Below are 26,788 nucleotides of genomic sequence, written 5' to 3' on the forward strand. Positions count from 1 at the left end.
GCCCCTTTTAAATTCATCACAATTTTGAGGAAACAAAAAGTAAGGTCTAATAGCCATTCACTAGTGGGATCCAAAAGTGTCAGTGAGTGAACAGAAAGTTACATGACCATGAGGTCATTAATTTTAATCTAGAAGATCCTTAAAGTATGTGTAGCTTAACTTGGTAATTTTATAGTTATAGAAATTGAGACTCAACATGACCAAGCTCTACATGTAGTTAGTGGCAGCCCTGAAATGGAAACTCAGTGGGACTCTAAATCCAAATTAGGTACTATCTCCATTGTATCATGCTGCTCCTGGATATTAAAGCTATTGACTAAGTTGTAACTTTATTGGGAGGCTAATCATTAGTTGTTAAAAAATGGAAAGAAGCAATTTTTAATTGGAAGTGTCATTATATTTTCAGATATAATTACATAGTGAAATTCGCAGCTTCTTTATCACACAGGCAGAATGGGAAAACACCACAGCATGGCTTCAGCCATATTTTATCCTCGTTATATAAAGTAAGTTGTTGTGGGACAGGTGTGAGTGTCTTCTGATGCTTCTTCAATGCTCCTTCTACTGTCTTAATCACTGTATCATAGAAGGGTTCATTGTCTGGGGAAAGGAGCTTAGTTTCAGAAGGATCCTTTGAAAGTTCAAACAATAAAGGTGGATCATGATGTGTTACATTTTCCCCTACACATTGGCAATATAATGTATCATAGCAACCTATTGCTCCTTTGGGTTGGAAAACTGGAGTCACATAATGGACCTTCCAAACAGCATCACCTAAAGGTCAAAGGAAGAAAAACACATATATTCTCTTAAAGAAACCAAGTCATATAAAAAACCTTCCCCATTTTCCCACATATGGCACTGCTAGTGTTGTTTCTTCTCCTGTCTGTTGGATTGATATTTAATCTCCTTTGCTGGTGTATGTATATACAACAATATATAAAGTTGTATAAAGACAATGTAGAGTTGTCTATGTGTAATATATAGTTGTCTACATTAAAGCAACTTTTCCCACATATCTCCTTTCCAAAATTGATTTAAAAAATTATCTCCTTCTTCTCAGGAAGTCATGTTATCATTTGTTTCTTTGTGGTAATAACCCTTTGATACAAAACTACAAATCTTTTTTCTTCTTGTTTTCTTCTAAAATATCATCGATTCAATCCATTCCTCAAAATAAATATTATTTGAAATTATTCCCTACTTGAACTAATTATAGTGACTTTTAGGAAGGTGTGAAGTTTGGAGAGAAGTTATCACATGTCTTTTTGCTGAATTGCACCAGGTAATATTGTATGATATTCAGACTGGTCAGAAGTTTAGAGGTAAACCTATTCAATCCTTTTTTTTTTTTTTCTGAAGAGAAAAAATAAATTTAAAAAACTGGCCCAAAGAGGATAAGTAACATATTCAAGGTCACACCCAGTATTTAGAGTAGAATTCTGGTACTACTTTAGACCATTTCCCACTACATACATATTTTATACTCACTGTTCTTTGGGTGCCACCGCACAGCATGTAAAAATGGGCCACAGTAGTGGTACAAGAATTCATGCTCAGAGTGTTGAACTTCTCCCTTCAACAAGGGCATTAGATCTCGTCCATCAATAACTCTAAGGCAATAAAAAGAATTGGTTTCACAATCTTGGAAATATCAAAATGTTATAAAGAAAGTAACTCCATTCCTCAAGGGGATAACAAGCTACTAGAGAAGGCAAAACAAACTCAGCCATTAAAACCATAAATGATAGAAACCTAGAAATATATATGTGAGCTTTAAAGACAAATACTGAGTAATATCTACTGCAGCAAAGAAAGTTAATCCATGTATTAATTAAAATTCTGTTTATGCAGGATTTGTATGTTTTTTTTCTTCTTTATTGAAATAACAAATTTACTTATTTTTAGTTTTCAACAAATCCACAAGATTTTGATTTACAAATTTTCTCCCTATCTTTTCTCTCTACACGTCCCCAAGACAACATGCATTCTGATTATCCCTTTCCTAATATCCTCCCTTCTCTCATCCCCTTCCCCTCTATTTTCTTATAGGGCAAGATAGATTTCTATACCTCATTGCCTGTATATTTTATTTCCCAGTTGCATGTAAAAACAATTCTTAACATTTGTTTTTAAAACTTTGAGTTCCAACTTCTCTCCTTTCCTCCCTCCCCACCCTGCTCAAAAGGCATGAAATTTGATATAGGTTATACACATGTAGTCATGTAAAACACTTCCAAAACAGTCACGCTGGGAAAGACTAACTATATTTTCCTCCATCCTATCCTGCCCCCCATTTATTCTATTCTCCCTTTTGACCTTGTCCCTCCTCAAACCTAAACACTTTTGGGGGGGGGACAAGGTCAAAAGAGAGAATAGAATAAATGGGAGGGGGCAGGATAGGATGGAGGGAAATATAGTTAGTATTTAACAACATGACTATTATGGAAGTCTTCAGCAAAATTACACATATACAGCCTATATTGAATTGCCTGCCTTCTCAGTGGGGATGGGTGGGGAAGGAAAAAGGGAGAGAAGTTGGAACCCAAAGTTTTAGGAACTAATGCTGAGAATTATTTTTGCATGTAACTGGGAAATAAGAAATACATGTAGTGGGGTATAGAAATCTATCTTGCCCTACAAGAAAAGAGAGAAAATGGGGATAAGGGAAGGGAAGGGAAGGGTGTGATAGAAGAGAGGGTAGGTTGGGAGAAGGGGTAATCAGAATGCATTGTGTTTTGAGGTGGGGGGAGGGGAGAGACTGGGAGAAAATTTGAAACTCAAAATCTTGTGGAAATGAATATGAAAAACTAAAAATAAACTAATTAATTTTTTAAAAAGTGTTTATATCTAATTACCCCCTCCTCCCATTTGCCCTCCCTTCTACCATTCCTCCCTCCCTCCACTTATCCCTTTCCCTTCTACTTTCCTGTAGTGTAAGATAGATTTTTTTCATACCCAGTTGAGTATGCAAGTTATTCCCTTCTTATGCCAGCTCTGATGAGAGTAAGGTTCACGCCTTCCCTCTCACCTCTCCCCACTTTCTCTCCATTGAAAAAGCTTTCTCTTGCCTCTATTATGTGAGAGATAATTTACCCCATTCTATTTCTACCTTTCTCCTTCTTCCAATGTATTTCTTTCACCCTTTAATTTTTTTAGATATCATCCCTTCATATTCAACTCACCCTGTGTCCTCTGTCTACAAGTATATAACCTCTCCAAATACCCTAATACTGAGAAAAGCCTCAAGAGTTACAAATGTCATCTTTCCATGTAGAAATGTAAACAGTTCAACTTTATTAAGTCCCTTATGATTTTTATTTCCTGTTTACCTTTTCATGCTTCTCTTGATTCTTGTGTTTGAAAGTCAAATTTTCCTATTCAGCTCTGGTCTTTTCATCAAGAATGCCTGAAAGTCCTCTATTTCACTGAATAGCAATTTTTCCCCCTGAAATATTATACTCAATTTTGCTAGTTAGATGATTCTTGGTTTTAATCCTAGCTCCTTTGACTTCTGGAATATCATATTCCTAACCCTCCAATCCCTTAATGTTGAAGCTGCTAAATCCTGTGTCATCCTGATTGTGTTTCCACAGTACTCAAATTGTTTCTTTCTGGTTGCTTGCAATAATTGCTCCTTGATCTGAGATCTCTGGAATTTGGCTAGGAGTTTTCCTTTGGGGATCTCTTTCAGGAGGTGATCAATGGATTCTTTCAATATCTATTGTACCCTCCAGCTCTTGAATATCAGGGCAGTTTGCCTTGATACTTTCTTGATAGATGATAGCTAGGCTCTATTTCTGATCATGGCTTTCAAGTAGTCCAATAATTTTTAAATTGTCTCTCCTGGATCTATTTTTCAGGTCAGTTGTTTTTCCAATGAGATATTTCACATTGTTGTCTGTTTTTTTCATTCCATTTGTTTTGTTTTATAATTTCTTGGTTTTCCATAAAGTCATTAGCTTCCATTTCTAACCTTCAGCGAGATTTTGGACTTCCTTTTTGATCTGGCCAATTCAGCTTTTTAAGGCATTCTTCTCTTCCTTGGTTTTTTTGGATCTCTTTTGCTGTTTGCATTAGTCTATTTTTTAAGGTATTTTCTTCAGCATTTTTTGGATCTTCTTTAGCAAGCAGTTAACTCAGTTTTCATGATTTTCTTGCATCATTCTCATTTGTCTTCCCAATTTACTCTACTTCTCTTACTTGATTTTCAAAATCTGTTCTTGAGTTCTTTCCATGGCCTGAGATCAATTCATATTTTTCTTGGAGGCTCTGGATGTAGGAGCTTTGACTTTGTTGTCTACTCCTATTTGCATATTTTGGTTACTCTTGTCACCAAAGATTCCATAGTCTGATTTTCAGTTTTTACTCATTTCCCCAGCCATTTATTTGATTTTTGAGTTCTTTGTCAAGGTAGTTCTCTGCTTCCAGTGGAGGTAGGGAGGTGTACTGTCAGCTGCTCTATCCCCCCCCCACATCTGTGGGCCTAGAGCTCCAGAAACTTGTTTATATTGTTTTAAGTGAGATCTTCTGCCTTAATTAACTTAGTGGATATTAGTAAATTCCAATGTATTCAATTTCCTATAAGAATCATTAAATTTCACAATTTATACTTCATAAGTAAACCTTTTATATATTCCAGTGCCCCTGATTGAAACAGCACAGAATCTTGAACTATTATTTTTTCTAGTTATCATTTATATAGTGCCCACTATTTGATGCTTCTCATAAGGGGTGGGGGAGATCCTTGTAGAATCAAAATATTCATGATTTCATAAAGGTCAGTATTTGTTCCAATCAACATACATAGCAAACCCTATATAAGCACTATAATAGCGTATATATTTATACTACACCTCTGCACCAAAATAACATCACCTAGCAAGCAACTTTCTGGTGATGAGCCAATCTTTTCTATATTTATCTAAGTTTGATCCTTGGATCACAGACATCACTATACTCAAAATGGAGTCATCTTCTAGAGCTTATGATGTAACACAATAATCTGTCTGTGTTCATCCTTCTTTTTCAAAGAAGACCATGATATCAGAGAGATGATGACATGACTTGCACTTGACTTTGTTTTGAGTGATGGAGGGTTTTGCAAGATCATCAGCCTCACTTTCCCCTCCTGAGCCATCTGAATCCAGTGACCACATATTCATCGGGATGACTGGAGAAAGCCCAGGATGCAATGGGAGACCTTGGCCTATTCAGGTACTCACTTGCAGTGAGGCAACACTCATTCAGTGAATAGGCCTCTTTAAGAAGTAATCAGGGAATGGCCCCTTTAATGAGCAAAAGAAAAAAATAATTAAATCAAGCTGGGAGGAAAAGAGCAACAGTTCCTATTGATAATCACTCTGAAGTCAGGAGGGTACAGAAAAAGCCATTAAGTGGAGTTTGGGCAGGGACTTATTGTTGAGGAATGTATCACATATTCATCAAAGTATGACTTCAGTAGAGGACTATAGGGAATACAAAGACAAAGCATGACTCTTTCCTAGCTTTACAATCCAGCATGGGAGTTAAAGCTCCTAAATACAATATATGTAAATAAACATAGTACAAACCAGAATGTGATGAAGTACATAAAGACAAAGCTGTGAGTATTCCTTCTCTCAACCTCTAGGATAAGCATATACAGAAACCTAATTTATTCATTTGCTAATAAATTAGCAAATTTATTCATTTGTTAATTAGCTGATTCATTTGCTATTTAGCAAATGAATCATCTAATTAATTCATGTGCTAATTGTTCTTCCCTGTTACACATTAAGTCTTTTAGCCATAATGTATGTGTTACTAAGCAGAATTATGAAGGAAGAATTAGTTACACATTGAACATAAAAAACAAGCCTTTGAAAAAAGATTGGAGTTGGTGCCACTAGAGTTTTAAGGTTTGAACCCATGTCATCTTACTTCCAAAGTCAATATTCTTTCCTCTGAATCACACTGAATCCTTAGATACACAAATTACGGAGAAATTGATAAAACTTTCAGAGGTGAATATGAGGCAATATATAACCAGTGGGATGAATGGATATTTGTAGCAGCTTTACTATTTTAGAACAGTATCTCTGAAGTCTGCAAAAAGGGCATTTTCACAGCCACAAACCATTTTTGATCTAATTTTTCTTGAAGATTTTTTTTTTTTTCAATTTGGATTCAATTGTATTCTTTTATACAAAATTCCTACTAAGACCTAAATATAGTAGAAAAAAAGCAGAATTTTATTTGGAATATTTAAGGTTTCAGAAAAATAAAATAAGTTGTGATCCCAAAAGTAGCCTTCAGACACTGCAGAAAGTCAGTTGCAAACTGAATTTATCAATCATGTACACATTTATAGAAAAATAACCTTTATCATATTTCTTTCCTTCTCAATTGGGCGAGGGGTGGACAAAAGGCGAGCATTTGGAATTGAAATAGATTTTTAAAAGAGAAAGAAAAAAATATCCTTAACATTTGAACACCAACTATCAGGTGGAAAATCCTATATTTCTCAAATGTTTTGAGATGTCAGAGATTTTGTCCAAAATAGATATACTGATATTATTATAAAACTTAAATCGTTCATTCTTTTTATACACATATAAAACCTTGGAAATTCCTTAGAAAAGAAATTTTTACTTCAAATGTACTTTGACACCAAAAAAAATTCTGAAAACCTCAAATATTCTATTTCTTGAAATTAATCCTGAAATAGAAAAGAAAGTGATATTTTTATAAATGTAAAGTTCTAAAAATTTTATGATCATTTTAAAGGACAAAAAATAGTAACACAGCAACCTGGTGACTTACTCTGATTTGACCTAGCTCAGACAATAAGGCTATATTCTTCTAATATACTCACATAAGATTTTCTTTTTCCATTAAAATAATTTCTGCTTGTCACAGTTTATTTTAAAAATTAATGAATTCCATAAATAGAAAGATTATACATTTGTGATTTTGGGGGGGATGATGCAATTTAATAATAAAGATTTACAAAGAATACTAAACCTTTCTTGCTAGAACAATGAACCTACTTAGTGAACTAGAGATCCTAATTTTTTTTTATTTAAAGAAGTATCAATTATTTTATTAAACCAATTATAATTTAATGTAATATAATAGACACAACATATTGAATGAATGAATGAAACTTATTCTATTAACAAAAACACAACCAATTTAATTTTTTTCCTAGCAGTATGACTTCCTAGATATGAGTAAAAAAGAAAAAGTTTACCAAAAGCCCTACATCTGCCTCCTGTGGATTCTATTTAAAAGTCAGGGATATATTCAGATATTAATTACTAAGCTTTTTATTTGGACTTAATAGTATCATAAGATAGATTCTTATGTGACATAGAGCACCAGCTGCAGTGAACTGGAAAAACCGCTAGTTGTTGATCATTAATATTACCCCTTTCTTATTCCTTGATGACTTTGAATCTTGAACACCGGAAACTGTAAAAATAATTATCTATCCATACAGAAGAGTTAGTCTTACCTTCTATGTTCATCCATCCTATGTTTTCTCATCTTCATAATGATTCACAAAAACATGATCACTGAATCAAGATCTATATCTACAAAACTGCCCTTCATTGGTGGAATCAGAGATATCTTGTTTGTCTATGGTATCAAAAGATATGGCCATGTGCTAAGGGAAAACTATTAAGCAAGGAAATCATTGAAAAAACAACTGAACTTTTAAAATTTTATTTCCTTTTTATGAGAAAGTAAAGATGATGAGTGTTTTAGATATTACTATTTTCTTACCTATCCTGAGGTAAAGTTGCTCCTACTAGTGTAAATAAAGTTGGGTAAATATCCATCAAACTTGTAGGTTCCTTAATAACTTTTCCAGCTGGCAACACTCCTGGCCACCTAACAATCCCTGGGACTCGGATTCCACCTTCCCATCCTGACATTCCTTTTCCGCCTATATGATAAGAAAAACATATCACCATATCTACCTACAATATTATTAGCAATGAGAATGTTTATAAAACTCAAGTAGAATTAAGACTTTGTGGACACTCTGTGGACATACATACATGCAAACATATATGTAGGGTTGTATATGTGTATATGTATATCTAAATATCAATCAATCAACAAACATTTACTAAGTACTTACTATATGTCTAGCCCTGGACTAAGTGTTGGGAATATAAAACAAGGCAAAAATAGTTCATGTTTTCAAAGAGCTCACATTCCAGTTGGGGAGGTGTGTAAACAATTTTATACAAACAAGATAGATACAGTTTGGATGGGAAGTAATTTCAGACAGAAGTCACTAGCAGTGAGGAAAGAGCAATAAAGGTCTCCTGCAGAAGGTGAGATTTGAATATTAAAGGGAAACCATTTGGTGAAGGTAAGGAGAAAGAATATTCCAGACAGAAGGTACACACAATGAAAAGGAATGGGGTAAACTGATCAAGAATCTTGGACAAGGAACAGGAAGAATAGTGTTGCAAAATGACAGAGTATTTGGAGGTAAGTAAAATGTAGAAGACTGGAAAGTAGGAAGAGAGTAGATCATAAAGTCTTTAGAAACCAGAAGATTTCATATTTAGTCTAAGAGGTAATAGGGAGTTTATTTGGGGCAAGAGGTTGTGACATGGTCAGATTTGTATATCAGGAAGGAAATTCATTTTCTATCATAGATAGAGATATATGAAACCGTAGGTTACCCAGTTCTGGTATTAGTCAGAGTTTTTCTGTTAGATGAGAAGAGGTGTCTTAGAAAACAACATATATTTTCTAATCACCTTCTTAATAAAAAGAAATATGAGACTGCTTGAATAGAAAAACAAAAATAAAAACAAAAAAAAATCAGCATTTTTATGCAGACATCCTTGTGATCAGAGGAATGCATTTGTAAGTCAAAGTTAGGTACAAAGTGGGGCTGTTGAAAAGGTTTGTGTTGTGCAAATCTGAATCCACCAAATGAAGAAAAAACTCACAGGCAATGTTCCAATCTGGATGTTGAAGGAAATGAATGTCTCATACTGAAATCTAGAACACAGTTTATCTCTGCAGTCTCTTTCAATCACATGACAATGACATTTCCATTATTAACTCAACTACTATCACACATTTATATATCTGATTCTAATCTTTCTCCTGTCCTCCAATCCCACATCACCAATTGGTTATTTAATGTTTAGCACTGAATGTTCAGTAGCATCTCAAACTGAACACATCTAATAGATAATTACATGTGTTTTGTTATTTAATATTTCCTCTCCAAAACCTGTCACCCTTCTGAACTCCTTTTTATCACTAAGGACATCATCACCCTCTCAGGAACGCAGGTTTGAAGTCTCAGTGTCATCCTTGACTCCTCATATCCAATTGCTACAGCCCACAAAATTTTTTTCACCTTTTCTTTCCTCTCCAATCATACTGCTAACACCCTAGTTCTGGCCTACATCACCCCTCATCTAAACTATTGCCACAGCCCCTCACGTATTCTCCTTCGCCTCAAACTGCTCTCCCCTCCAATCCATATTCCACAGTGCTATCAATTTAATTCCAAAAGTGGAAGTCTGCTCAGTGAACTCTAGGGGCTCCTTGTTGTCTCCCGGATCAAATAGAAACTTCTCACTTTGACATAAGCTGGCCTCTTCATGGAGGAACTCTTGATGGAGTACAGACTTTGGAAACCTCCTTGAACTCTCCCTGAATCTTCCCACTAAATCTGACCTTCATACTCAAATCTATTACCCTTAACCTAGCCTGACTTTCCATTATCTGTTTTCTCTGAATTGCCCCACCTGCTTCCCACCCAAGCCTTCCATTGTCTGATATGTCCCAATTGCATCCAGCTGTTTCCCACCCTTGATTCCATCACTGTTTACCCCAGTGACATCAAGACTAGACCACCCCCAGATCTTTCCCAAGGTCTTTCTGTGTATAAGTTCCATCTCACCCCCATGCAGGTGTTCAAATTCAATCCAACTCCGACTATGTCTAGGTGAGATTCTATCTGACCTGCTTGTCAATACAAGCGTGACAAATGATTAGGCTCCTTAACAGTCAACCGAATATGGGGGATCTTTAATAAACTCTGTTTCACTTTGGCTGAAAGCTTGAGATGAATGCATTCAGTATGACCTGGCATGTTGGTATTTTGGGGTCCCAAGCACCCCAAACCTCATCATTATGGTTCCCTGACCTCAACACTATCTTTTCAGTCTTCTAATACATTAGTACCCTCCCTTAATTCCATTATTCAGCTATATGGGACTCTTAGCTGTTTGTATACACAACACTCCATTTCTTATTTGTGTGTCTTCACTCTATGTGCTCCACATGTAGAGAACATTCCATCCTTACTTTAATCTCTTGAAATCTCTGGCTTCCTTCAAACACCAGATCAAGTTCCACCTTCTACAAGATGAGGTGAGTCAGACAAAGGAGTGTTCTAGGCAGATGGAGCAAGCAGGATGTAGAATGTGAGATAGGAGACAAGATGCAGAATGTGACCAGCCAGAGGTAATCCAAGAAGCATAGGCATTGAGTAGACTTATCTGTCTACACCCCCAAGGAGCCCTGATTATTCACAAAGCACCCCAACTAACCTGACATTCCAGAACAACTTTTCCCCTCCCCTTTCCTACACATTTGGTTTATCTATATGGACTAAATGACATCCTGGAGCAGTCCTCCCTTCCCTGTTTCCTATTCTCCTTGCTTATCTGTATGACAAAGGCACCTCCAGAATACCTGATATCCCTCCTCCCTTCTCCTATTCCCCTTCCCCCATTCCATAAAATTGTATTTAAACCAGACCTTTAACCTGGCCAATTGCTCTGCGTGCCTTGGGAGAGCAGAGCCTGCTGCCAATGCTCTGTTTCTCCCATGTGGAAACAGGACCTGCTTGGGCGCGTCACCCCAATAAATGCCTTTCTTTAGATTGGAGACTGTCTTAGTGAATTCGTTCAGATGCTAGGACCCATCCATTTATTCCTCATCATTTCTTTATCCCCATCTTCCTTTTCACTAAGTATCCTCTTCTCTGTAGCCACTTGGTATTCATTTTGTATATATTTAGCGCATACTTATGTGTTTTCATGCTATTTCTCCCTTTAGAATGTAAGTTTGATGAAGGCAGGTATTTTTTCACTTTTGTCTTCTTACTCCCAGTGCTTAACCCAGTTTTTGGCACATCATAATCTCTTATAACATACTTACTGACTAACTGATCAAGTTTGATCAATAATTCCTTCTATTCAATTTAATGACATACAGTTTGGTGGTAGGTGCTGAAGTCTCTGTGAAGGTGATTAAGACTTGGTCCCTGATTTCAAGGAACTTAAAATATCCCTCCTTCCTTGAAACTCTTAAACTATTCTGACTTCTCCATGTATTTAATTTTCTAACAAATTGTAACTGTATGTTTTATTCCTGTGCATTCCCTATTAGATTGAAAACTGCTTGACATCAAAGAATGTATCTTTTTTTGTCTTTGCATCCTCAGAACTTGGCAGAGTGCCTTCCTTATACATAGGAGACTCAATAAATCTTTGTTCAACGAAATTGACTTATAGGAGGATAAGATAGCTACTCAAATAACTATAATGCAAGGCACAGTATGATAAAAGCTATAGATTCGTATAAAATTTCAGCGGATTTCAAAGCATAGATCAAATTCTGTGAAGAACAATCAGGACTCAGTGAAGGAAGTAGCATTTGATTTAGGCTTTGAGAGTAAATAAGACTTAGAAAGGCAGATAGAGTAAAGGGAATATTACATAAAGGTGAAGAGATGGGAGGCATTTGCTTCAAGGCCTATTTAGATAAGTGAGCTCAGTATAGCATAAACATAGCACAGGAAAGCTGGAAGAGGTGGAGGAGGATAAGGTTAGCTTGGAGACAAAACATGGAGAAGCTTGAATGCCAAAAAATGAATTTGGTTTTAAATTGGCAGCCAGCTAATTAAAGCTTTGAGCTGGGGATTCCTATCATCAGAAAAGTGCTTTAGGATAATTAAACTTTCAGTACTGTGTCCAAGGGATTAAAAAAAGGGAGAGGTCAGTGATGGGGAGATTGACCAGCCATTGCAATAGGGCCATGCAAGAAAAAATGGGGCCATTGTTGATAGTAGAATTGGAAAAGAGTATTTATCCCTTAGGGCTCCTGAGAGAGATTATTCCCTGTATATAAAGTGAATTTTAGTTTGTGTAAGGTAGATTTTTGTTATTCCTTCTTATAGTTTAGTTCCTAGGATCCACAGCCATAACAATTTCTTGCTCCCAGGTGTTAGATATGAGTTCTTACCATCATGGTTCAAAACATCTCTACTAGGCTTGCACATCATTATATAATGATAAATAATATGAACATGTGTGCTTAAATTGTAAATATCTATTGCAACTGCACAGTGAAACAGAACAATAAGATAATGTAAACTTGTGAGGCCATTACTGGCTAGATGCCTTCTTTGTCTGTTGCCCTATAAAGAAGGAGGGTGCTGGTCAGTGAATGGCGAACCTTAGGATTGAATGCACAAACTGGAATGTTGTGTCTGCTTTGACTGGCCCCTATCAAAACTTGGGTGGAATCTGTGCCTCAACAGGCTCCCATTGAGACTTGAGGGGATCTAGGGGAATGCACAAACTGTGCCTGTCTTCATTGGCCCCATCGAGACATAAGGGTACTGGCCCCCACCCCTTCTTGTCAGCCCCTGCAAGAAGGGTGATTAGGGAATGCTGTAAGAGTTGGTGTTCTCATTGTCAGCAAACCTTCTTAAGGGAAGACTAAACTAGAATAAAGTAAGATTATTAACCCCTCTAAAGCTATCTTCCTGTCTTTCCTGTCTGACCAGATCAAGAGTGAATCTGTGCTAGCAGCTTTCCTGTGTGCTCATGTCTCTACCTGTCTTACATCCTCATGATAACTCAAGTGAAATCAAATGAAAAGATATGTCCCCACTAGTTTTAGTCCCAAAAGAGACAGGAGGCCCATAACAACTATATAGACCAAATCTCTGACCTTAGAGATATTAAGATTTTTTTTTTTTGAGTGAGCAGTTATAGATATCACAGAGTCAGCAGATCTCAGGACCTTTCATGGATTTTTATCATTTTCATTTATTACCTCAAATTAAGGGGGTATTGTGATGTAATTAAGGTGTGCTATACTAGTAATCTGCAGCCCACAGTTGGAATTATGGCTAAAGATTGAGCCCAAATCCAAAGTGCTTTACATATACCTCTTTGCATCCTCACAAAAACTCTGGGAGGTAGGTACTATTGTTATCCTTATTATACAGACTGAGGAAACTAAGGGTTCCTTGAGACCTGGAAATGTATTTTTGCCTTTCTTTGTATCTCCAAAGCTTAACAATGTGCCTGGCATATCATAAGCACTTGATGAAGGCTGAGATTAGCTGCGCCATAGGTCATGGACTAGTCATCTGATCTCTCAGAGCCCCAGTTTTCCTCATCCTCATCCATCAGATAGTAACAATAATGTTCACAGGGCTGTTCTGAGAAAAGTGCTATTGAAAAACACTGTTGAAATGTGAACTCTTGGTATTCCATATGACTCCCAAACTTCATTAATAAATAATGTCCTACAAGGAGATAGGGGAGGAAGGGGGGATGACTGTGTTATTTTCAAGCCATTGTAAGACAGTGTTAAAATACAACAGTAACAACATTCTATCCAGTGTACATGACTCCAGAAGTTAAAACCAAGTTAGCCATTTTCTATCTCCTACTCAATGTTCCCTTTCCAGTGCTCTGATTTTCCTATTATCACTAGAAGCTATGTAAAAAATTACACCTAATCATTAGAGGAATCTTCAGAAGTCATCCCTGCCGATTCCTTTCACAGTTTGATTTCTCTTTTTTCTATTGCTTGATTCTCTTTCATCCATGCTCTTTACCTTCAATATTTTCAAAAGTACAAAACGAAATGTCTACACCAAAAAAAAAATATCTCTTTTATAGATAAGTATGTGCTTGTTCTTTACACATCTGTGAGGGCAGATTAGAAAAGGTTCCTTATAACCAACCCTTCCAGAATTCCACAAGTAAGCTTTTATTTTTTTCCATAACAGCATTAGCTGATTTGGGTCAACTTTCTTTAATATCCGCTTATACTATTGATCAAGCACAGCATAGCTTCAAAGTGCTCAAACCTAAAATGATGCTCCAATACTCTTCACTCTTCTTACCTTTATATATTCCATTATGGCCCCCTATATGAACCCTTCCTCTCATGGCTTCCAGATGTCCTCCATGGTCTGAGGTGAAGTAGACAATTGTGTTGTTTCTCAAACCATTTTCATCAATGGCATCAAGAACTTTGCCTTTGAGGGGGAAAAAAGGTGCAAATGTAATTGGTGACATCCAAAAATTATGAAGTTTTTAATATTTTATCATTATTTAATCTTTTATAAAAGTATTAACAAAGAATTATGTATATGAGTATCTTCCTCCAATTAATTATGTCCTATTATATAGTTCTGGTACATATTTCATTTTGTACATATTTTTTGCATGTTGTCTACCCCATTAGATTGTAAGTTTGTCTTTTTTGTATCCCCAGAACTAACCACAGTGCCGACCCATAGTAGATGCTTAATAAATGTTGATTAGTTGATCGATACATTACCTTATAAATGACCAACATTTCTTTGCAAAAGCCATCTCAATTATTGTGACAGAAAATGAACTTAATTTTGAAGCTGTAAAGTCACATTTTACAGAAACTAGTGCAAGACAAAAAAAGACATGCAATATACAATGTGATATGAGATAATGTTATGCAAGACACCCATGACATCCTATAAAATATCATTATCATACCATGAAAATCTAACACATTTACAAACCCTTCAGCCTGCTAAACCAATGCAACTACTACATGTGGTTAGGCCACCAGAATTAGTTATAGAATCCTCCTCTTGCATTCCACAGTATCTCTAATGCAATTCACTTGGGGCAGCTGGGTGGTACAATGGATAGAACACCAATGCAGGAGTCAAGAGGACCTGAGCTCAACTCTCACCTCAGACACTTGACACTCACTAGCTGTGTGACCTTGGGCAAGTCACTTAACCCCAACTGCCTCATCCTGGGTCATCTCCAGTCATCCTATGAATATCTGGTCAATGGATTCAGATGGCTCTGGGGGAGAAGTGAGGCTAGTGATCTGCACAGCCCTCCCTCACTCAAAACAAAGTCAAGTACAAATCATGTCATTATTTCTCTGATGGCATGGTCTTCTTCAGCAATGAAGGGTGAATACATACACAATGCAATTCACTACATGTCAGCACAATTCTTCTGAAGCAGCTAACAGAGGTCCTTCATATGGAGGAGTGACATCACCAAGCGAACTGCACCAGACCCATTATGATTAGATTATTAATTTCTTTTCAAAGTATAAATTCCATTTTACAAAAGTTTTTTCTTTGACAGATCTATGATTGCATTAGTTTAGGGAAATCTTAGGAAGGAAACCCCACCTTCCAATATATGTTTACCTGCGTTGCAATTTATAGTCTTCGTGTCACCTGGGACATTAAGTAACTGAGATATTAAGTAACTTACCCAAGGTCACATAGCCTGAATGTGTCAGAGACAGAAAATGAACCCATGTCTCCCTGACTCTGAATTCAACTCTCTTTCTACTTGCCCCCTTTCTTCTAATTCTGTTTGCCAATAAATTCATAAATAGGTGAAAGATAATTGTGCATATATTTTAAACCAGTTTTTAAACATTTACCATAACACACCAATAGATAGATGACAGATATGTAGATAGATAGGTAGATAGAAAGATAGATAGATAGGACAGATGAAATCCAATGCTACCCTATTCAACATGGATGGTCTTAGTCACTTTTCTATATTATTAAAAAGTTAGTAATATATAGGAATGAGAAACAAGAAAAATACATTTTGATAAGTGAAGGTTCAAGGAAACATTAAGAAAAAGGGTGCTCCCAAGTTCTGGTCCTGTTCCAAAAAAAGGAGGTCCTCAGCAACTTAACACAGTAACATGATATGGAAGGATTTAGCTATGGGATGCAAAAGCATAGTAATAAAGACTTTTTTCCATAATTATTATTGACTGGATGAATTTTCAGTCACTTTGAGGCCACTTAATTAATTTTCATTACATTTCCTATCTCCTCTCATGCTAATTGATACTTCGACCAGCCAGTGACAATGAAGAACAATGTTTGTATCTTCTCTTTTCCTCTGCTGATACAATCCAAGAATCAGGGCAGCAGTGTGAGATGCAAAGTGTCTCTTGCTATCATGGATTCCCTATAACTACAACCAATACTCCCAGATCCTCAGAAGGTTGCTCAGTGTCTCCCTAATATGAACAAAGGAGAAAGGAAGAGGGAGGAGGAAGATGCTGGGAGCAAAGGAACAACAGGGAAAAGAGGTCTTTCCAAGGCAACAAGGTGCAAAGAGGAAGCTGACTGGCTGCTAAAGGGAAGCTTCATAATTGTCTCAGACATTTACATGTTGTGTAAGGGGAATAGGTTTTTTCACTTACCTACCAGAAAGTCCATCTCTTCTACAAAGTCTCCATAAAATCTATCCTTGCTGCTTCCAATGAACTCATTTGTTATGGGAAGAGGTACATGGACATGCAAAAGAGAATAAAATAGGAGGAAGGGTTTATCTTGATTTCTAAAAAGACAGAAACAAATGGAGTTTTGTATCAATTTAAAAAGCCAGTTTACACACATATTAACATAATATTATTATATATTATGAAATTGTGATAATATAATCTGATAATATAAAGTTTTCCCTTATTTTCACATCTATTGGATTTTTCTTGGTACTCCCCTCATAATTACAATGAAGTCCTATATAAAATATTAGGGAAAGGACTATTAATCAACATTTATTCCACAGAAACCTAAAAAACTTAGGAAAAAGCCTCTATTTAAAGCTTATAGACAACCATCAATAAAAATATCTTTACAAATTATTCTTTTCATTGCTGCATGATCATAATGATGACAGTGATATTAACAGAGACTTTGAATTTCACAAAGTTATTTGCATATATTATCTTAATTGAGCCTTATAACAATCCTTAGGAGTACAAACATGCCTAGAAGGGTATTGACACACCATAGAGACTAGGTGTGGGAAATATTCCTATTCATTCTTTCTCCTTCCTTTGGAGGAAGTCTTTGAACAGCAAAATTAGCACACCCTTCTTGACATGCCTACGTTCGTAAACTCTTAAAGTTATTATCATCTGAATTTACACATGAGGAAACAGAGAGCTTAAGTGCCTTGCCCTTAGACACAGCTAGAAAGGGTCTGAGGTGAAATTGTTATTTCAGGTTTTCCTGACCTCAAATATTAGACTCTCCCCACTATTCCAAACTCTTTCTGCAAAGTAATAACTCAACCAAGAACTAAAAATGTTTGGGTGAAAATATAAGAAAGAAGACACTGTCAAAGAATGTGTCCTTAATTCATCCATTTATCTGTTCTAGAAACTACCAAACTACTCAATCTTTATGTAATGATTTTACTTTGGATTTTGAAAGAGTTGAGATAAACGTATTTTTATAAAGATGTAGCAGCTATGTAAGGTTGTGGCTTGTTTTGCTTCTTCTATGAAACTGTTTTTGAAGAGATAGAATCATAACCAATATGATAAATGTTAATGGTGTACACTCACATTCACTTGGAGATTTCTGGAGTAAACCAATCAATCATGCAATACTAGATATTTTTGTTTTAATGAATACTAAGTGTTTACACTGCTCTACAGTCAGCAAAATGTTCGTTTCTAAAAATGGCCACTCAGACATGGGAAAGCAGGGAAGTGTTGGGAGGTTGGTTAGATAGACAGACAGACAGACAGACACAGACAGACAGACAGACAGACAGACAGACAGGCAGATAGATAGATAGATAGATAGATAGATAGATAGATAGATAGATAGATAGATAGATAGATAGACAGAAAGATAGATATAGATATAGACATATTTATGGGAGAGTCTATCCAAACAGTTCTGTGATATGAGCACAAAAGCCATTAATAAAACCTTGAAATACTGAAACAATGACCCAGTAAAATGAGAAAGTGGATACAAACTGATAATTAGAACAGAGATTTAGACCTTGAGTACCTGGGTTCATATTCACCTCTGCAACCTACCAATGTGTGAGCTTGGGTAAATCATTTAACCTTTCTGGGCCTTGGTTTCCCCAATTAGAGAATGAAAACATTTAGACAATTGGTTTAAAGATACTATCTAACCCTAATTCTGTGGTCCAAAGACTTCTCTCACAATTACCAGAATTCTCTCAGAATTTTCTGTAAGAACTTGGACTAACAAGAGTTAGAATAAGCCAATTAATTAATCTTAGGATCTTCCCTCTGAGACTGCTCCCAGGTACACACACACACACACACACACACACACACACGCACGCATATACATACATATATGTTATATATATATATATATATATATATATATATATATATTATAGAGATATACATCTGTGTTATATTTATAGGTATATATACACATATATTATGTATAATATATAATAAATATTATATGTAGCAAATACACATATATGCACATATTGTATATATATATATATGTATGGGTGTGTGTTTATATAATTATCTCTTTATATACATATATATCTTTTCTGTTCATAGTTGTTTACATGTTACCTCTCCCAGGAGACTGGAAGCTCTTTGAGAACAAAACCAATTGAGTTTTTGTCTGCTCTTGCCTTTCTTTGTATTCTCAGTACTTGCCTGGCACATGGTAAGCACTGCACAAATGCTAGTTGACTGACTGATAATGACCAATGTATGAGTAGGGGCAGGAAGATGGCACAATGGATAGAGTGCCAGATCTAGAGTCAGAAAGATTTCTCTTCCTGAATTCAAATCTGACCTCAGACAATTACTGGCTGTGTGACTCTAGGCAAGTTGCTTAACTGTTTGTCTCAGTTTCCTCATCTATAAAATGAGCTTGAGAAGGAAATGGCAAGCTACTCCAGTATGTTTGGGAGGAAACCCCAAATGAGGTCACAAAGAGTCAGAGGCAGCTGAAATGACTAAACAACAATGACCAATGCATAACTAGCTATAAGATAATGATATTCCTATACTGAGGAAAGAGTTGGTGCTCACAATCTGTGGAAGAAATCTATGAAACTGGATATTAAGAAACTTGGGAAAATAAAATAGGAAAATATACCTAAACACAATTTTATCTGTACAGCACATCTAAGTCTAACATCAATGTAAAGTCAGACTTGATGAGATTACTGCTTTCCTTGGTTTGGTTTTCTGAAGTCATGGTAGCTCTCTATGAAATTTCTGGATGAGAAAAACCTATTTAGATTGAAGTGAAACTAAGCTGTTCTTTACTAGGTTTCATGAGTATTTTTTTACTGGCATGAAACTGTTGGACTAGTTCCTTATAACTCTTATACAAAGAGAATGATTTATGTACATGGTTCAGGTTGAACAGTGATTTTTTCCATTAATTTTTTTTTGGGGGGGCATGATTTTTCATTTTAGTTTTGCTACTTATCAGTATTAGTAAACTGTTCAACAGTGTTAGTCTTTGCTTTTCTTTCACTTTCCTTTCTTATCTTTCCTTCTCCAAAGAACTGTTCAGCTCCCAGGTGTGAGTTGGACCTCAGAGTTCTATTCTGTATACCAAATTGCATAATGACTAATCACTGGAAGAGATTATATCTGTTTTTTAATGTTTCCTCAGAGAATTAAAAAAAACTTTCAGTCAGAAAACTCCTAAGAAATATTGCTATTTTCTAATCAAGAATATGAAAGATCAAACATTTTCTATATAAAGTTATTTCTCATATCCTCTGGTTTCCTCATTCTGAAATTTCTTTACCTAAAACTCCTTCCAATTTTTAACCATTTTTCAAGTTGTAGACCATCTGCTGTTGCCATCATGAGATTCTCCCTAACCTAGGCCCCCTCCCACAAACACACAGGAAAAATAAAATGTAACCTATCCTTCTTTATATCTCCTGTAGTGCTTATCACAAGGCATTGCACAGTTTCTCTTCAGTTACTTGAGAGGCATCAAGCCACAGGGAATAGTGCTGGATGAGTCATCAAGGACATCTGGATTCAAACTTGGCCTCAAATATCTATTAGTTGTGTGACCCTATCAAGTCACTTAATTTTCCTGATCCTCAATTTTATAATCTATCAAATAAGGATGTCAATATGCCCTTACAAGGTTATTGTGAGGTATGTAAAATTCTATTAACATTAAAGCATCATAGCACCAACTGTTATTATCATGAATGTCCATTGTAGGTTAGGGCTCAAAGATCAATTTTGAATTTAATCAATTCTGAAATCAACAAAAAATCCAGTGACCTTTCCACATGACCACAAAGCCATCCCACTGTCACAACCAAGGGACTCATTCAATTCAAAGTCAAAAATTTGTCTAAGTCAAAGTACAAATTCATTATAAGAAGGCATCCAAACCAAAACATGAGTAAGCACAGGAACAAGGAAAGAGGCCTCCAAAACAAATGTAATTATTACCTTTCAATAAAAGAAACTGCTTCCTTCAGCATAATTAAGCTAGCTCTTTCTGCCTTCATAGGTTGCTCAGCAATTTCCTGTTGTCTCATGAGAAGACAATTCCAATATATCTGATTTTGGAAACTGGAGAACCAAGAAAAGGCCACAAAGAAGCCGAATAAAACAATAGCGACAATAAACAACCAGGGTATGGAGACCAAATGAGTTAGTTTCCCCACAGTCAGTGTAAGCACAGCAATGATGATTAGCTCCATGCAAAACCAAAGTTTCCTGATTAAGGTTAATTCTGTGTCACGGGTAGGATATGGCACACAAACGGAACTAAGTGTGTGTGGCGTGCCATAGAAATAGTCAAAGCCATAGTGATTGGGATGATGGCAGTAGTCATTTCGGTATTTACAGTTTAAACCTTGATGCCATTTACCTGAAAAGAAAAATAGAAAATATTACTATATACTTTATTAAAGACATTCTTGGTGAATCTTCCATTTCTTGAAGACCAAATAGGAAAAAAGAAGTCATCTAAACCCATATGCTTAGGCGAACAAGTGTCTATTAAATTGAACGTATGCAAAGTCATTTTCCTCCCTAAAAAGCTTTCCTTCAACAGATTCATTTATTGCACGTTTTATTTGTAGCTGTTGTTGTTGTTTGGGGGATAGGTATTTCTGATTAGCAGTATTTTGGTACATCAGTGAAAACAGAGCTCAAAGAAGGCATATGAAGTATTTTACAAACCATATGGAACTCTGTAAGTGGCAACTTCTTATTAACAATTATTTAAAATCCTTGGTGAATGATTTCAGTAGAATGTGGGTTCTGTAGAAGGGATGGGGGGGGGTTCATTTTTATATCTGTATCTCCAGTACCTGTTACTTATTAGATACTTAACAGATGATTGTTAATTTGAAGTAAGAATCAAAACAGCACGTATCCCAAAGGACAATGGACAAACACATGGCTGGCATGAGTGGATTGTCGTATGTTTCCAATAAAATTGTCAAAAAGGTATTTTAAGTTAATTTTTGAAGAATAACAAAATTGGAAATGGAAGCAATCTTGTCAAGTAGTCTTATTTACATACTCAGGATTTATTAACTCATCTATTTTGGATAGTGATGCAGATCACAGCCTCACAATGCATGTCCATCTTGTATGAGCCTTATCCAAGTTCTTCCAAATGCTCAACTCAAGAAGTCATTTCAACATATTGGAGGCCATCTTTACTTTCTCCAGTTATTGTAAAGGTACAAATAGAATACTCTACTATCTCCTAGCTCTCACCATGCTGTAAGCTCAACTCTTCATCCTTTTATACCATTTCTTGATGGTGTTCTTCATTTCTATACTTCTTTGGGATTTTTTATTGGTTATATGTTGAAGTCCACTCACACCCAACATGCACCTTTTAATTATTCTCCTTGTAATTCTCATTTTAGTGGCATTCATGTTCCATATCTTGTCACATAGCAGCACCCATAAAATGGTACTTATTGATAAGATGGTACTTTAGTTTTGTGTGAAACATGGAGTCAATGAAAAAACTTTATGAAAGCAATTTAGCCTTTCCTACTACTTTTCAGCACTAGGGTCAGCTCATTGGTCATTTGTACTCTTTGTCTTTGATATACATACTGTTGGCCAAGTTCTTGAGGGTTAGCAATTCAAATGTTTGCTGATCTATACAATAGGAATTCTTATGCTTGGTCTTTTCTATGCTGATGGAAAAATCAAGCTCCTTTAAGTGATTATAGATCTTTTCCTAATGCCTTTACAATATCACCTGGCTTGATACAATCAGTGCAATGACATCTGTGTACTAGATCATCTGAAGCACATTAATTTACCTTTTGTTCTGGCTTATATTTATTTATATGAAAAAGAGAGAGGATTTCAGGAATGTCTCATTATAAAGGTGTAGTTGTTTGTACAGTTCAAAATTCAAAAGAAAATATCTAATCTCAGCCTAGAAGTAATCTGCCTGACTTCTGTTAATTGGATTACAATAGTATTCATAAGAGGGGAGAATTTCTAGGACCTTTCAATTACATCACAATTATTCATTATACATCTATTCTGACTTAAATTGCCTCATAAATCCTTGTAAAGTTATTAGGGCAAATTTTTTTCTCCTCATTTCAAATATTAGTATGCAATGAGAGTTATATTTGGCTGCCCTAAATTATTCCCCAAAGGAATGAGAATTTTGCTACTCCTAGACATGTATAATAAAAATAAGAATGCTGGAGAAGTGAGTAGAGAACACTCCAAAACTTATTTCTTATTTTGAATTATATTAATTTGCATGCTAAGCCAGAGAGGACTTTGGGGAAATGTTTTTCTTTGAGGGAGTAGTTGTTTGTCTAGATATATAGTCCTAAAGAAAATACTTAATCCTAGTCTGTGAACACTTGGTCAGCCTTTTGTTAGCTGGATAGGGGTCTATGACCAAAGAGTTGTGAGTTTGCCTTTAGTGAGGAGAGGTCCTAACTATGAGAATCTATACTAATAAATAAACTTGAGATGAGACATCTGGCAGTCCTAAAGAGATAAAGCAAAAAAGTTAGTAGCAGGGAGTAATTCCCAGTAAAAACCATGAGAATGACACCAATAGTATAAACACTCACTAACTACCAGAGAAGCAATACTTATTTCCATTTACATGATCAGAATTCACCAGAAGCCATCACAAGATCAGTAAGGATGGGGGGAATAAAATTCAGTACTCAGTAGGGACCCAGCCCAGTAAGAACTGTGCAATGCCATTACCAGAAGAGTGTCCCTCATCACGTAGGTCCTGGACTTATAAGTTCCGAACGTATATATTCCTCATTTATGATCCCTCTGCGTATTCCATATCACCATTGATGATGTCTATATTTGTGGGATAGTATGCCCTAGGTATATGGGGACATTCTCCATAATGCCATTTTTTTTAAATTTGGTTTATTTTATTCTGAACTTAAGAAATGAATCAAGTATTTCCATAACACAGCAGAATTTAAAAAGATGATTATGCATGAAATTGCAAATTTATTATGTACAACTTGCTATTCCTTTTAAATAAATATATTTCATTAATCCATATGGATATAAAAATGCTAAATATTAGCTAAAGGATTACAATATATTACAAAAAGTATATATTATGTCATTTCCACTGCACTCTTATGCCTTCATAGTGACATAGTTATGTCATGTGACTGACTACAGAAATTTAAGTATATCAAGGGAAATTTGTGACCTATTATTTTCAGTGGATGCAGGACCACACAATAACCTAAACTTGAGATAATTATTCTTGGGGCTTCTGATGAAAGAATGGAGTCACGAAAAGGTGAACAAAGGCACAGAGAACTTCAGAAATTGTCAAAAAAAAATACTCAGAACATGAAGATGGAACTTTAACTAGAATTAGGAGACAAGAACTCCAGTTCTTTCTCTGTTCAATTACCATATGATGTAAACTTCATTTCTTACAGTTATTTAATGATAGACTAGAAAGAGACCTTAAAGACCATGTGTCCAACCCATTCTAATTTCACAAATGCAAAACCTTGAGTCCAGAGAGATGAAATTTCTTGTCAAATTCACACAAGCTGGGACTTAAACCAAGTTTTGAACTTTTTGTTTTCCAAGTACTTTTCATCTCCTACTCCTCCAAGACTGTATTGTTACTCAATGGTAACTGAGTTGCTCAGAGTTGTTCATTGCTAGCTTTGTTATTTCTTTCCTTAGTTTTAAATAAGAGATTGCATTGTCTTATCTAGCTTACAGGGGTTTGAGTCTTTTAAATAAGAAAAATTGATATTACAATGCTATTTAAAATATGTTGTAGAAATGCAAGTTGCATGCATTGATACACTTGTATGCCCTTGTTTCTGTATTTACTTCTATACAGATAGATATTGGCCAGCTGATAGACAAGAAACACAATTGTCGATGTCTCGCACATCTTTATGGCTTTACACAAAGCATGTTGGGAAAATTGGAAGGGGTGGGGGGTGGGAAGCAGGGTATGGAGTAATGGAATGGCTAGAATGGCTTTCTTTTCTAAAACTCTAAGTAATAATGTGATATAGTGAAAAGCTCAATGAACTGGAAGTCAGGAAATGTATTTAAGTCTCATTTTGCCACTAATGAGCTGGATAACCTGTGTGCTTGTGTCTGTGTGCATGATTGTATGTGTAGGAATGTGTGTGTAGGGGTGTATGCGTATGCATGTGTGTGTGTGTGTGTGTGTGTGTGTGTGTGTGTGTGTGTGTGTGTGTGTGTGTAAGGGGGAGGGATGATCTTATCCAAGTTCCCAATTCTCATGAGCAGAAGGATGGAGTAAAATCCTTCATCAGGTGCCCAGCAGTGACTCTTAGAGACAGCACAAAGAAGGGCAATGTGCCAGCTACAGTCTCTGTGTCAATGAAGCACACATAATATTGCAAGTGCTGCAGAAGGGAGTGGTGAGTAAGGTAGAGCTGATAGAGCATAAGGCTTCTTATAAGAACAGAGTTTTGATCCTCACTTGGAGACAGGTGATGGATTCATATCAGCAGAGGGAAGGGAATTTTAAGAAGGCTTAATAGCAATGTCTGGAGAAAAAGAAAGCCTCATAAAGACCTGCTACTTTAATTTGAGCCAACATTGAGGTTAATAGAGAGATATATGGTGGGTATGAGCACGTTATAGTTCGGAGTTACAAAAAAAAAAAAGAATGATAATAAAAGACACTCTCAAAGAAGACAAGAAAAAGTGAAGATGCTATTTGAGCTCTTTGAGAGAAGGAAGAATGTATTTGCATTTCTCCTGTGCTTAACACAATAGGTGGTACAATCGATAGAGCACCAGTGCAGGAGTCAGGAGGACCTGAGTTCGAATCTCATCTCAGACACTTGACAATCACTAGCTGTGTGACTTTGGGCAAGTCACTTAATTCCAGTTGCCTCATCCTAGGTCACTTCCAGTCATCCTGATGAATATCTGGTAACTGGATTCAGATGGCTCTGGAGGAGAAGTGAGGCTAGTGACCTGCACACCCTTCCCTCACTCAAAAAAAAAACAAAACAAACTCAAGTTTCTCTGATGACCTGGTCTTCTTTAGCAACGAGGGATGAACACACACACACACACACACACACACACACACACACACACATACGTACACACACAAAAACACAATGCCTGGCATAATGTAAGTGATGAATGAATTCAGTTGACTAACTGGTTATGCAGCAGAAGGGTGGGATAATCATTGTCAAACACATATTTCAATTAACCAGTAATGAAATCCACTGGTATATTCAGATGCCAAGTAAAAGTGAGACAGGCCACTAGGACACTGGGCAAAGCCTGTGGATCAAACTGATGAAAGAGTAAGAACAATGGTTGCCCAAGATAGGAAGGCATGGATGACTTAAGACTTGTATAGACAGAAGGAATACTTACAATGATGAGATCTCATTTGTATGTGAGGACTTTCAGTATTTTTAATGTCATAGTAAAAGAATATAAAGAAACATTTAATTATATGCCAGGATTACACATTTGATTATACATTTTCAAACTCCTACCTAAGTGAATAGTTATTTTCAATTTCTCAATTCATTAATATCAATCATTTTTTTCAAAATAATGGTCTTCTCTCAAATGCACAGCCTGCCTATATTACAAAGTCTCATAACTCTCATAAGTTCCTGGAGAAGGATGGAGGGGTTGGAAAGAAGGAATGGGAAGGAAAAGCAATTTTGAAAAAAGTGATTTCCACATACCTATCAGTGCTGTGCTATAACCATGCTTCTGCATGGTGGCTGCAAATGTAGTTTCGTTCCGAGGGAGCCCTCCACTGACCCCAAGTGAGTTGAAGACACCTTTGGCACGGTTGACATTTGTAGAGACCATTCCTGAAATTAGAGTGAAAAAAAAATCATGGGCAGTTCAGCCATGAGTCTTGTGACCACCGTTTTTATTTTTGTTTTCCAGTTCCTGCTGCAAACCACATTCCTCCTCAGCCCAAGGATATTTGTTTGTTTCCCTGGTTCAGATTTACTCATCAGTGACCTCTCTCTACAAATGCAGATCAGCAAATCTACAATTTATAGTCTTAGAGAATTGTTTCCCTGAAATGAAGGGTTAATTGTCCATGACTATACAGCCAATACCTTCAGTTTTAGGAATTGAACTTAGACCATTTTGACTCAGACTAGCCTTCCATTCACCATGTCAAGATGTC

The 26,788-nt window shown here is 36.1% G+C and overlaps 1 protein-coding gene across 3 annotated transcripts in view; it reads right to left on the bottom strand.

Moving 5' to 3' along the window:
- Positions 1–375: 375 nt before the first annotated feature.
- Positions 376–26,788, bottom strand: part of LOC140506856 (arylsulfatase F-like) — a 56,591-nt gene continuing 30,178 nt past the window's right edge. For all 3 annotated transcript variants that reach the window (XM_072614469.1, XM_072614470.1, XM_072614471.1), the window contains 7 exons: positions 26,328–26,459; positions 20,566–20,989; positions 16,525–16,661; positions 14,183–14,317; positions 7,771–7,933; positions 1,492–1,613; positions 376–774 (listed from right to left, as the gene is read on the bottom strand). In XM_072614469.1, coding sequence (XP_072470570.1) covers positions 413–774; positions 1,492–1,613; positions 7,771–7,933; positions 14,183–14,317; positions 16,525–16,661; positions 20,566–20,989; positions 26,328–26,459 — 1,475 coding nt within the window. In that variant the 3' untranslated portion in view covers positions 376–412. The remainder of the gene's footprint in view (positions 775–1,491; positions 1,614–7,770; positions 7,934–14,182; positions 14,318–16,524; positions 16,662–20,565; positions 20,990–26,327; positions 26,460–26,788) is intronic.

Source organism: Notamacropus eugenii, chromosome 5 (assembly GCF_028372415.1).
Source record: "Notamacropus eugenii isolate mMacEug1 chromosome 5, mMacEug1.pri_v2, whole genome shotgun sequence".
Taxonomy (NCBI): domain Eukaryota; kingdom Metazoa; phylum Chordata; class Mammalia; order Diprotodontia; family Macropodidae; genus Notamacropus; species Notamacropus eugenii.